Source organism: Sphaeramia orbicularis, chromosome 6 (genome assembly GCF_902148855.1).
Source record: "Sphaeramia orbicularis chromosome 6, fSphaOr1.1, whole genome shotgun sequence".
NCBI classification, from domain to species: domain Eukaryota; kingdom Metazoa; phylum Chordata; class Actinopteri; order Kurtiformes; family Apogonidae; genus Sphaeramia; species Sphaeramia orbicularis.
Window position 1 is genome coordinate 7,847,015 of NC_043962.1, and position 13,394 is coordinate 7,860,408.

A 13,394-nucleotide genomic window follows, 5' to 3' on the forward strand; every position below is an offset into this window, starting at 1 on the left:
TTTCCAAGTTCCTCCTGGAAAAACCGTGCAAAAGAATTGGCAAAAGATATTTTCTGACACCTTTTTTTTTTTTTTTTTTTTTTTTTTTTCAAATACAACATAAATAAATCTTGGCCTGTTATAACAGGAGTATTTTAAAGGTTTCAACCCGTCTGAGACTTGATTCCAGGTAGAAAATAAACCATGCATTTGCAGAGTCATGCTTCAGTTCCAGTTGTTCCCAAGCTTTGGGAACGCCAAGAGGAAGAAAGCCTGTATTTTGTGCTGTAAATAGTTCCTCCCTGGTCTTCCATCCAGGCTCCATCAGTTCTCAGTTGGTCTTTGCTTATCCAACCTCCCACACACATGGACAGCCAACACCACCACCAACCATGAAATACTGCATTTAGCCTCTCGTTTCTGCTTCTGAAAAAGAAGCACAATCTGTCAACATTTATCTGAGCCAGATAATTATTTATGTTGTATATGGTAGCGTTGTTTCTGCTGCTGTTTTCCAGTAATTTTATGGCTGTCTGAACAAGTATGTAGTAATTAGTTGGATAAAATTGTAGCTGGTTGGAAAAACTTAAAAACAGAGTATAATATAAAACCATGAACATGTTTGTAACAAAAGGAAAACCACCAGATAATGATAAACTGATCTCATGCAGATCTATATTAAAGGTGCAATAACTAGTTGTAGGTTGCTAACAAAGTTAGATTTCAAGCAAAGAGTTGACACAGCTAACAGTTGTACATAAATATTTCATATAGTAAGATGAAATAGCAAAACATAACCTGTAAATATCTCATATAATGAGCTAAAAGCAGCAGATTAATGCTAAAAGGCGTTGACCTTAAAGATGCTAACGTTCAATGATCAAGCTAATGTGAATAATAAAGTGGGTAGCGAAATTTAGGCTAATATTTAAGTATTTATTGAGTATTTAATAAGCTACAAATTAACAGATAAATGCTGGAAAACCTTAAACTGATTGATTAGTAAACACTGAAGTGACTATAAATGATAAAATAATGACCTAAATGTGTAATAAACAGCTAAGCAGTTGGTTTGTTCAATGTAAATTGAGAAATGTGTGAGAACAAGGGGCAGTGTAACTTTATCATTTAGTGTCTAATCCATTTTGTTTTATTGAGGAATGTCACTCTTATTTAATCATAACTCTTCTATCATCTACATGTGCAGTATCAGAATTTCCTGTTTTGTGGTAATATTTCAGATTTTCAACATTCCGAATAAGTTCTCATTTTCCCGGATCATCGTTCATCCTCAGTTTCAGAACTGATGAAATCTGTTCCATGAGAAACAAAACATTTTCAAGAACAAAACCTGTTCAGTTAAATTTTGATGATTTTTAACGTTAGTATTTAATTCTCTAATGTGAATTGTATGTTTTCAATGACCTCCTATTGACTTGGTGTCTTTTGTGGCGTTTCCTGGTCCAGACCGGATAAGCAGCTGGTGGAACCGGGTCAGGCCGAGCCCAGTGGAGGCGGGGTCGGTGAATGGAGACCCCAGGGGCGGAGCTTCTGTTTCTGCAGCGCCAACGTTTGCCTGCTGCCCGACTCCCTGGCCAGGTTCAACAACCTGTCCGACACCCACCGGAGAGCCCGCGAGGTGGGGAAGAGGATCCGCAACGGCGCCAGTCGGCCTCAAATTAAGATCTACATCGACTCGCCCACCAACACCTCCATCAGGTACGGAGCTCCAGGTTATGGGTGAAATGTCGGGGATGGTGAACACAGACACCATGGTTTGAGGACTGGAGGACTTTCTGATCAGCGGTGGTTTATTTGGAAATGGTCCGATCTTAAATCTGTCTTAAAGGAGTGATATTTTGGCTTTTAAATGAAATAATGCATTTTCCAACATTTCCCTGTGGTCTCCATAAACTGTAAATGCTCTGCTTGGGTCTGAATTCTTCATTAATTCAACTCCACAGCTCCATCTTCAACCCTATTTCTGAGTAATGACACCAGAAAGGTCATTTTAAGCACTGGCCCTTTAAATGCACATGACCCACTTCAGGCCCCACCTCTTCCAGGTTGTTGACCGTGCTTTCTGTCCCGTTCAACCAACAACTGAACATTTTAGATAATCAGCTCGAAGTTTGGACATATTTTCAGTTTTTACTACAACAGCTGCTGGTGATAAACAATTATGCTGTACTCAGAGAAATGTTCGTTGGAAGTCTTGACCTTATATGTGCAAACATCATGACCTAACTAGTTATAAAACATAACTAATTAAGCAGGAATTAAAACAGGTTGTAGAAATTCACTCAATTTTTGCCGGAATGAATATAAAGATAGCTTTGCAGCACCTGGAGGGTTCAAATTCAAACTTTATGAACTATTAGGGTCCAAATACACAAATGAATGAACCAAAGACTAATAAAAGTGGGTTTAGCAAAACATGACCCCTTTAAAGACAAATATATGTACCAGATTTAAAGGTTGCAGATGCTGCACTGACTTACTTTTTAATGTTACCTATACTCAAATGAATACTAGCACACTTGATCATTTATACATCAGTCACCTCTAGCCAAAGCAGATCCATTTTTTATTAAATTTCTGCTGAATCAGTGTTTACCTCAGTATCTGGGTCACACTTATCATTTTAAATATTTTATATATTTAATATGAAACTGCACAGATTTAAGACTGATGCTGTTAATGTGCCTCTGCCCAGGTCTTTTTAGTTAAACTTGAGTGTAAAAACACAATACAAGTTAAATAAAAGTCTCTTGTTTAAAACTTTGATCAGAAATAAAAAGTATAAATGTATTACAAGTCTAGTAAAAAGCCATTTTGTTGTCTTTTTTTTTTTCTTTCTTTTCTTTCTTTTATGGGCTCAGCTGGCTGACAGGCAGCTGTCTGTACCGATAAGGCAGCAGCTGACACCAACTGTACTTTTTTTGTTTTTTTTACCTTGCAGCCATTTGGAGCATTGTTTGTGCACGTCCTCAGGTATTAAAGCCATAATCATAACATCAGCACAGGTGCATTATGGGAATTATTGCATTATGATGATGATGTATAGTCTTTGACATGGCTCATCCCATTATCAGTACATGGTTAATGTTGTCACAGTGCGTGTGATTTAATGGCCTTATGTACAATCTACAACGGTACAACTGACTTAATCTGCCTTGGCCATAAATCGTAGAATTAACAAAACAGATTCCAAGGCCCAATCCCAATCCACCCATTGGCCCTCCCCTTTACCCCTCCCCCTTGGCCCTTGCACTTGGCACTACCCCTTGAAATGGAGTTACAAAGGGTAGGCGTTGAAATATTCCCCTATAAAATGGGACAACCCTTCCAGACCTGTTACGTCATCAGCAGTCATCGATGCCGCTATAAACAGATGCAACAACTTTGTTTGTGACAGAATTCATCATGTCATCAGCAGCTGAAACCGTTTCTGTTCCATGGGCTTCAGTCATCTTTTTGCGACTATCAACTGCAAACTGCAGAAATGTGATCTATAACACATCGAAACAGCATTAAATGGACGATCAAATGATTATGTTATTTGTGAAGAAAATACATACATTTGTGTATTTCTTCCATCACACTTCTGCACTTTTGTGCTGTGTTTACCTCCATTTTGCTGATGATTCGAACAGAATAATGAGAAAATTCTCATGCCCCTCCATTTGTAGTGTGGTCACAAAAAATCTCTGTTTTTCGAGAGTCAAACAGCCCTCCCCCTTAGCTTTTCCTCTCCAAATCATCGAGAAGCAGGACACCCCTACCCCTTCACGTGAATGCGCAAAATGGAGGGGGAGGGGCCAAGGGGTGAATTGGGATTGGGTCCACAAGTGTTGCTATGTTTGTTGGTTATATCATGTTATTCCAGGTGTTCTATAAAGTTTAGATTTTTTTATGTGAATATACTGTTTATTCTGGACTGTAAATACTATTATACAGTCTTTACTTCATATTGTTTTTGTTGGGCTGATCTTTCTGGAGCTCCTCCCAGATGATCAACTCCTTTTCTTCACAACTTGTATCTGTAATTTTATTCTTTTGGTTTGTGACCAAAGGGGATTAGTAATATTAGATTCTGCAAACTCAAGCTTCAGTTTCAACATTATGGAAGTACAAATAGCAAAAAGTAAACTGAAGTACAGTTTGGAGCAACAGATGCAGATACAGATGAACTTCAGTGGTCCTCAGAGGTAAATTCAGCTTCTTAATCAACTCAGCAAAATAAAGGAAAGAATGAGTCAGACTGAGCTGTTGTAGACTCTGAAGGGTCGTCAAAACGTCCCAGATCTGGACCTTAATGATGCTGGTCTTTCACTGCAGATGTTCTTCTGATTCATCACAATGACATGTAGAGGATGAACTGGATTGTCCAAGATGTCCTCTGTCTTCCTCAAAGGAAGAACTTCTTTCAAAGTAGCTGATAGATGTTGGAAGGATCAGTTTTAATAATCTGTTCTTCATTGTTGTGTTTCTAAAATACAAATGGGTTTGTTCATCAGTTCTGCAGTTTGCATGTATTATTTCCTCCAATAATAGACCTTGTCATCTCTTCCTCCTTCAGTGCGGCGTCCTTCTGCAGTCTGGCCACTGGGTTCCGTCGGACCTCTTCCCTTGACCAGCGTCCAGACCACACCCACACCACCAACGGCCCCGCCGACCCTGAAACCGAGCCCCTCACAGAGTGCCCCATCCACCCCTCAGGTGCCACCGACTGCCCCATTCACCCCCCCACAGGGGACCAGGGGCCCCCCCAGTGCCCTCTCCACCGGGACGACTCGGACACCACCGCCGACTGCCCCCTCCACGCCAACGGCGGCTCAGACTGTCCCGTCCACACCTCAGGCGAGGCCCCCCACTGCCCCTTGCATTGCACCGGGGCCCAGACTGGCCCCGACCATCATGACTGCCCCATGCACGGAGAGGGGGCTCAGCCCAAACCCCCCCTGGACTGCCCACTTCACACCTCAGGGGTTCAAATCAGCATCAGTGCCCCGGAGCCGGATCCGCAGGGAGGGGAATCCGAAACGGGGAACCATCGACCCGGGGATCAGGCTGGGGGAGACACCGGCAGCATGACAGCGTCCAGGGAGTCCCTTGCCCGTTACCATGGAGGTGACGGAGGGGTAGGGATATCCTCCAATAACACGCTGTCTCATGTCCCACGTACGTCCATCTTTAAGCGTCCAGGTCGAAAACGCAGGCACGGAGACGAGACGTTCGACCATGAAATCTCTGCCTTCTTTCCCGCCAACTTGGACTTCCTGGCTCTACAGGAAGTGTTTGACCACGGATCCACCACCCGACTGCGGCATCAGCTGCATCGCTACTTCCCCTACGTGTTGAGCGATGTCGGCCAGTACGGCTGGAAAAGCTGCTGTTCCAGCTTCAAGTTCCTGAACAGTGGGCTGATGTTGGCCAGCCGATACCCTATCCTAGACGCCCGCTTCGAGTGTTACCCCAATGGGCGAGGGGAGGATGCCCTGGCTGCCAAGGGGGCGCTGTTCGCCAAGGTCAGTCTTTAATATGTCACTTATTATTTATTTATTTAAATCTCCAAAGGCAACAACTGAAAACAACCAGTTGTTCTGCTTCTATATGCAAACATTCAAAACAAACTATTAAAAACATCACAATTGGAACTAAAACCATATGATCAAAGTCTGCAACAGAGGAGGTTTTTGGGTGACTGTATTGAAGTTTTGAGTCTGATTCATTCTTGAGGTCAAAGGTCAAGATCACTATGACCTTTCATTTCTACTGGATCATCAGTAATTCAGTCACCATTTTATTACTAGTTTCTACAGTCAAACTTCAGTCATTATATCCGTGTTATATCTTGTTTTGTAGTTTAGATTCTCCACAGTTGAGAATCTAAGTTTATTTGACAGTTTTTCTGAACAACAAAACATAATTAGTGAAGGAATCACCTGGGTAGTGATGGAAGGTAATGGGACTTATTATTTTTTTAATTATATATATTTAACATAAAGAAGTAAGTCAATAAAAAAAGAAATAAACATTTCCATAGTCACGGTAACTATGGGGTCTTCTTCAAGGATTATGTTTAAGTTTTGGACATAATCAATGAAAGGTCTCTGTATCTTTTCAAACTTTTATTTCATTTCAGTTTCTATATTCTTCTTTGTAGTGGAAGGTTTGTTCACATCTGTCTCCACCTCCTTGTTATCTCTTTTCGTTTCCTCTGAATTGGACTAAGTGCCTGATTTCTGTCTGTGCTTTTATTCATCTGTTCATCTAATTGTCTGTCACTGAATCTACTTATTGAATCTATTTAAACTGAATTATTCGACATTGGTGAAAGACCCTGTGACTGTGAAAAAGGATGGAAGCTTTGACATAAATGACCTGCCAGCTGCATTAATTACACTCGATCTCTGACGCTTTGACATTTCCTCTTCGTACTGTGAGGTTTTTGGATTGACAGCGTCGCTCTATTTCAGAACCATTTCATGTCCTTTCAGTTCTGCGGCGTCACTGTAACGGCACTTCATTAACACACACATCCATTCACATTTATGAACCATATGTTGGATGTGTCCCTGTTCTCTTTAGTCAATGTACGAACCAGAAAACTCAGAAAAGGCTTCACTTTTCCTGCACTGGTTTGGAGACATTGGCATCTTCAGTTCCTGATTTACAGCGTTTTTAGTGTTTGATTTGAGACGTAATGTTATAGTTAATAAGACTGAAACAGTCAGAACAGGGACTAGAAGAAGAGTCCAATCCCTCCCATGTGATGAATTAGTCAAATGGAAAAATTACACTGAAGATATTAACATTCAAGGATGTTAACCCGTAATGACCCAGTGTGACTTTTATGGCAATATCCAAATTAATTTTTTCTCTCTATTTAACCTTTCCTGTGTGATTTATCACCATTTATTATCATATTATCCTCTGTATTTTGCATTTTTTCCAGTGAAAATCATCTATTTTCCAATGTTTAATTGACTGATCATGAAGATGTTCATAAAAGCTCAGGATAAAGTTAAAGGTTATTGTATCAAAATATTTTTAAAAATGAAGAAAAGGTGACTTTTTCAGTAAAATTTCTCATTAACTGAACATAAACCCAGTGTGTCCATCCACTGTCATTGATCCAACTCCATGGGTTTTACTGGTGAATCAATGTTGTAGAAGATGACGGTGTTTCCACGGTAACTACGGAGCTTCTGAACGTCCATATGGGTCATATCTGATGACCATGAAAAGATGAAGAACTGAATTTTACAACAATTATTTACATGGATTGATAGGATTAGTGGATCAACAGTTTAGATCAGTAGATGCTTTTGGTCGGTGGTGGATGTTTGGGTCTTTATGGGTTCAAGTCATTTTAGTTCAGGTTCTGTATTCAGACCAATCTGATCTAAAGTGGATTAGACCAGTAAAATAATAACAGAATAAACTATGAATAAAGACAAACACAAACTGTCTATGTTTTAGAGTGAAAAAATAAGATTACACCATGAAAATATTTACATTAACAAACTATCCTTTAAAAAAAAAAGATTAATATGAACAAATATGAACAACATGAAGTATCTGAAGAAAAATAAGAGAATTTTAACAATATTTTAACAGTATTATGTTATTTTTTAGTCCTGTTTTACCTGCTGAACCTCCTGCTCCTGTGCAAACACGGCTGTGTTCATCTTATGGCTCATTAATCAGCCTCATACTGTCACTGTCAGGTCCTGGGTCTGGGTCTGGGTCTGGGTCTGGGTCTGGGTCTGGGTCTGGGTCTGGTCCAGGTTGTGGGTTTGGATGTGGTCCAGGTCCTGCTGATTCTGATCTGCTTTACACAGTCTGGTCCTGCCTATGAGTCCGTATATGTGGATATTGCCGTTTGTTGGACTGGTGTCTCATCCTGTCCGTTTACAAACATGAGGTCAGTCCAGGCCTCTGATTGGCTGTCAGCTGGGAGGTACATATCCCACAATTCAATCTGCTTTAACTTCCACCAGAGTAAAACAAATGTACTTCCTTCGCTGTTGGGGGATCGTCATCTAGACCTCAAATACCAGGTACTAAACTATCATGGCGATTACCCATAATGCCGTGGTGATTTTGGCCTGGTTTCTTGTTGAAACATGTTGAATGACTCCAGTTCCCATCAGCCCTTGTTCCAACACCATTCGTCTCTGTTATAATAGTGTTAAATCAAGGAATATATTGTGGTTCTGTTGTCATGGATGTAGTCTGAGGACCAGGATCAGGACCAGGTCCAGGACCAGGTTTCGTCTGAGCAGTGTTTCAGTGGAAGTGTTCGCAGAGGAACAGACAGAATATTAATTAAAAACTGTTTCCCTGCAGAGCCGCCTCTGCCTCAGTAATTAAAGCTGTTCACACTCAACATTCATCCTCTTATAATTATTTCCAACTATAGTAAATGAACGGTTGAAGAGTCGTGTGTAAATACACAGTTAGTGTGTTTTACTACAGGGACAAACTCTCATCTAGACCTGATTTAATGAAGATCAATGGGAGGGTTCTTTAAATAATCATTTATAATTTAACCCTTCGGTATCCACCCATAGACGTCCTTCTAAACACTCGTGCACAGTCCTGTGGTCTGGATGCAGATCAGAGTCCCAGTAGAAGTGGGCGGGACTTTCACTGGAGGAGAACTCTACTAATCCAGTCTAAGTCCATATGACTTCTATCAGTGATCAGTAGGAACTATAGTCATACCTGAAACCATTTACATGTTAGAAACCATCGAAATATGGACCATTAGAAGGAAAGGAACATTTGTAATAATTAAAAAATTTGGCAAAAATTAAAAAATCTAAATTTGTTGAAACCTTATACAAGCTTTGTCAACATTATCCCAAAGAAGAAACACAGAAAATATGAAATGAATCCGACCTTTGGCACCTGCAGCTGTACGTCTGAACGACCTGAGTGGACTGAGGGAAATCTGAGAGAGAGAGAGAGAGAGACGTAGGGAGGTACGTCACAGTTCATATGGAGAACTCCACCCGTCTTATGATGTATTCACACACACACACACACACACACACACACACACAGTCTGTGCTTACCTCACAGTTTCACTCTGCAGGCGTACTTGAATCTGACCAGTCGTTTCAGAGAACATGTTTGCAGGAGTTTTAGACCTGGTCCACGTCTGTGTTTTATGAGACACATTATGTCCAGATGGTCAAAGGTCCAAGTGTCCTGATGAACACATCCACCCACAGGGCACCTCCTCCTCCTCATCTTCATCATTTTCATCATCCATATCCTTTTCCTCCTCCTATCCCTCCTCCTCCTCATCCTCGTCTTCCTCCTCCTCCTCTTCATTCTCTTCCTCCTCCTCTTCATAGTCTTATTCCTTCGTGTCTTCCTCCTCTTCCTCTTCATCCTCCTCTTCACCCTCTTCCTCCTTGTCTTCCTCCTCCTCTACTTCATTCTCTTCCTCCTCTCCTCCTCTTAATACCCCTCTTCCTAGTTGTCGTCCTCCTCCTCCTCTTCTTCATTCTCTTCTTCCTCCTCTTCACCCTCTTCCTCCTCCTCATCTTCCTCCTCCTCCTCTACTTCATTCTCTTCCTCCTCCTCCTCCTCTTCATCCTCTTCCTCCCTCTCGACTTCCTCCTCCTCCTCTACTTCATTCTCTTCCTCCTCACCTCCTCTTCATACTCTGCTTCCTAGTTGTCTTCCTTCTCCTCCTCTTCTTCCTCCTCTTCCTCTTCATCCTCTTCCTCCTCCTCCTCTTCTTCATTCTCTTCCTCCTCATCTCCTCTTCATACTCTTCTTCCAGTTGTCTTCCTTCTCCTCCTTTTCTTCCTTCTCTTCCTCTTCCTCCTCTTCCTCCTCCTCCTCTTCTTCATTCTCTTTCTCCTCCTCCTCCTGTTCATACTCTCCTTCCTCCTTGTCTTCCTCCTCCTCTTCCTCTTCACCCTCTTCCTCCTCTTCGTCTTCCTCTTCACCCTCTTCCTCCTCCTCGTCTTCCGTCTCCTCCTGTTCTTAATTCTCTTCCTCCTCGTCTTCCTCCTCGTCTTCCTCCTCTTCCTCTTCCTCCTTCTCTTCTTCACCCTCTTCATCCTCCTTGTCTTGCTCCTCTTCCTCTTCATCCTCCTCTTCATCCTCTTCCTCCTTTTCCTCCTCCTCCTCCTCCTCCTCCTCCACACACACCTACTGAACCAGAGATAAACCTCTGAAATATTAAAACAGAAGCCTCAGATGAAGAACAATGATGTTAAAAAAGACCAAAGGACGGAGGATTAGATGACACTTTAATGATCCCTGTGATGACGAGAACACAAACTGAGCAATAAAAACCAATAAAGGAATCCAAAGAACACAGATAAATATTAGACCCAGTATTTTAAAGCACATGAGGGGTTATGAACATTTATGGCATTAATTAAAGTTGATATTAGTTATTAATGTGGAAAGAAATTACAGGAAAATTTCAGCCTGTTGCAGCTAAAGTCAGTGCGTAAAGAAGGAAATGATGGTGTTTGGTGTTTTAATGGCATTAATGCAGAGGATATTCTGTCAATACTCATTATAATCTAATGAATCCCACTGTTATCTGATGATCAACTGACTTTTACACGATTAAAGATTTTTACCACTGTTTCAGGAAATTGTCTGAAGTTATATCATAGCTATAATAATGCAGTGAATGAGCTGAACTCTGACATTTCCTTCACTTTTCTCTGTTTTGTTATAATAACCTTTGAATTTACTCTGAGCTTCAATGAACATCTACATTATCAATGAATCAATATAGAAAAATACATGAACTAATACTGAAAAATGTAAAATACAGATGATAATATTAAAATAAATGGTTATGATTCACTTGGAAAGGGTCAAATGTGGAGATAAATGTATTTGGAAGTCACCACAAAAAATAGTTGTAGTTTTTTAAGGGTTAATATAGTCTTTATGTTTTATAGACATACAATGATACAAAATAAAAATAATGTATTATTCACCTTAAATGCGTTAAAACTTCAACCTGTTTGGAAAATATCAAACAATATGAGGGATTCATTCCATGTGTGACTTTTACAAAGTGAAATGGACATAAATATATGATAACGTAATGTAACATAAGTGATAGTATCATCAGCGTAAATGAGTAGTTTTATTAATTAATGATAAATTTGACTGAAAAAGACACTTTTTCTTCAGTTCTCTTTGTTTTAATATAATAACCTTTGAATTTACTCTGAGGTTTAATTAATGTCTACATGATCAGTGAATTAAATATAGAAAAATACCTGATTTACACTGAAAACATGGAAAATGCAAGGATATTATAGTGAATTGCAAAAAATCACTTTCAGAAAAATTCATAGAAAATACAAAATACTCCATAAGTGTCATATTTTTAACCCCTTAAATGCCAAAATGATATTTTTTGATGGAAAAAAAAACTTTTTTCAATATTCTACCAAAAAATTGTATTAGTTTTTTGTTTTGTTTTTTTTCATTCTGGCATGTGTCAGTGATTAACACCAACATTGGTTAATATATATAATTGTTTTTTGTGCTATGTCAAATGTTATGTACATATTGAAGCTAGTTATTTATTTATTTAGTTAGTTATTTCCTCCTCAGTTTCCTGAGGGTTCTGCCCAAAGGGTCTGTAAAATTCTATCTAATCTAATCTAATCTAATCTAATGTGATCCAAAGTAATCTAATCCAATCCAATCTAATCTAATCTAATCTAATCCAAACTGATCTAATCTAAACTAATCTGATCTAATCTAATTTAATCCAATCTAATCTAATCTAATCCAAACTAATCCAAATCAATCCAATCTCCTCCAAACTGATCTAATCTAATTTAATTTGATCTAATCCAATCTAATATAATATAATCCAGACTGATCTAATCTAATCTAAAATAATCTAATCTAATCTAATCCAATCCAAACTAATCCAATCCAATCTAATATCATCCAAACTGATCTGATCTGATCTAATCTAACATAATCTAAGATAAAATAATCTAATCTAATCCAATCAATCCAATCTAATCTCATCCAAACTGATCTAATCTAATCTAATCTAATCTAATCTAATCTAATCTAATATAATATAATATAATATAATATAATATAATGTAATTTAATCTGATCTAATCCAAACTAATACAATCCAATCTAATCTCATCCAAACTGATCTAATCTAATCTAAACTAATCTAATCTAATCTAATCTAATCTAATCTAATCTAATCTAATCTAATCAAACACTGTCCTACATTGTAATTCCATCCTACCAAGGCTACATTTGGTCAAAGTCTGTCTGTTGTAACCCTCCTACAGGTCATACGACCGGACCGACCCCCTTCCATTCGCCGTCATAAACCCTTATCCCAGGTTAATGTGTCCTCTGGTGATGCTGATAATGCCTTTAACACAACTGGAGCAGTGTTTCATACACTTTAAGCCAACCTTTGTCCCAGAACACTCATTCAGTAACACTGACTGAATCTGATCCTCAGACCTCGTAGACCTGTAAGGTGTGTTTACTGGACTCAGAGTCCACAGTGGAAGCTTTGTGTTTGGGTTTGAGCGTCGCCTCATTAGACTAATGCTTTATTGTGCCTTTGGGGGTTTTTATGAGCAGGTCTGAGCCAAAACAGTCATCCCATTATGGACAATCAGCTTCCATTTGACTGAAAGAAAGAAGCTCTGATCACAAGAGAAGTGGAAATTCACCACAGACGTAAATGAGGATTTAGAATTTCATTAAAGGAGACGTGAAAGGATTAAAAATGATGAATGGACATTTTATCTTATCTTATCTTAACTTATCTTATTTTATCTAATCTTATCTTGTCTTAGTCTCGTCGTGTCTTAGTCTCATCTTATCCTAGTCTTGTCTTTGTCTTACCTCATCTCTTTTTATTTTAATCTTATCTTATCTGAGCCTCATCTCATCTTAGTCTCATTTTATTTTATCTTGTCTCATCTCAGTCTCGTCATGTCTTATTCTCATCATTACTAAGTCTCATTTTATCTTATTCTAGTCTTGTTTTAGTCTTATCTCATCACATCTTATCTTATCTTAATCTTATCTTGTCTTACCTGAGTCTCATCTCATCTCGTCTCATCTTTTCTTATCTTGTCTCGTCTTAGTCTCGTCTTAGTTGTATCTTATCTCGTCTTGTCTTATAGTAATCTTATTTCTTCTTATCTGAGTATTATCTTATCCTGTTCTTGTGTTAATCTCGTTTTATCTCCTCTCGTCTTAGACTTGTCTTAGTCTTATTTCATCTTGTCTTGTCTCGTCTTATCTTAATCTTATCTTGTCTTACTCTTGTTTTATTTTATCTTAGTCTCATCTTAATCTCATTTTATCTTATCTAATCGTAGTCTCATTTATCTAATCTTATCTTGCAC

At 39.0% G+C, this 13,394-nt stretch overlaps 1 protein-coding gene across 1 annotated transcript in view; it reads left to right on the forward strand.

Annotated features, from left to right (window-relative positions):
- The window catches only part of LOC115420760 (sphingomyelin phosphodiesterase 3-like), a 68,175-nt gene that overhangs the window by 42,866 nt on the left and 11,915 nt on the right, over positions 1–13,394 (forward strand). The window contains 2 exon segments of the mRNA XM_030136261.1: positions 1,447–1,698; positions 4,562–5,510. Coding sequence (XP_029992121.1) covers positions 1,447–1,698; positions 4,562–5,510 — 1,201 coding nt within the window.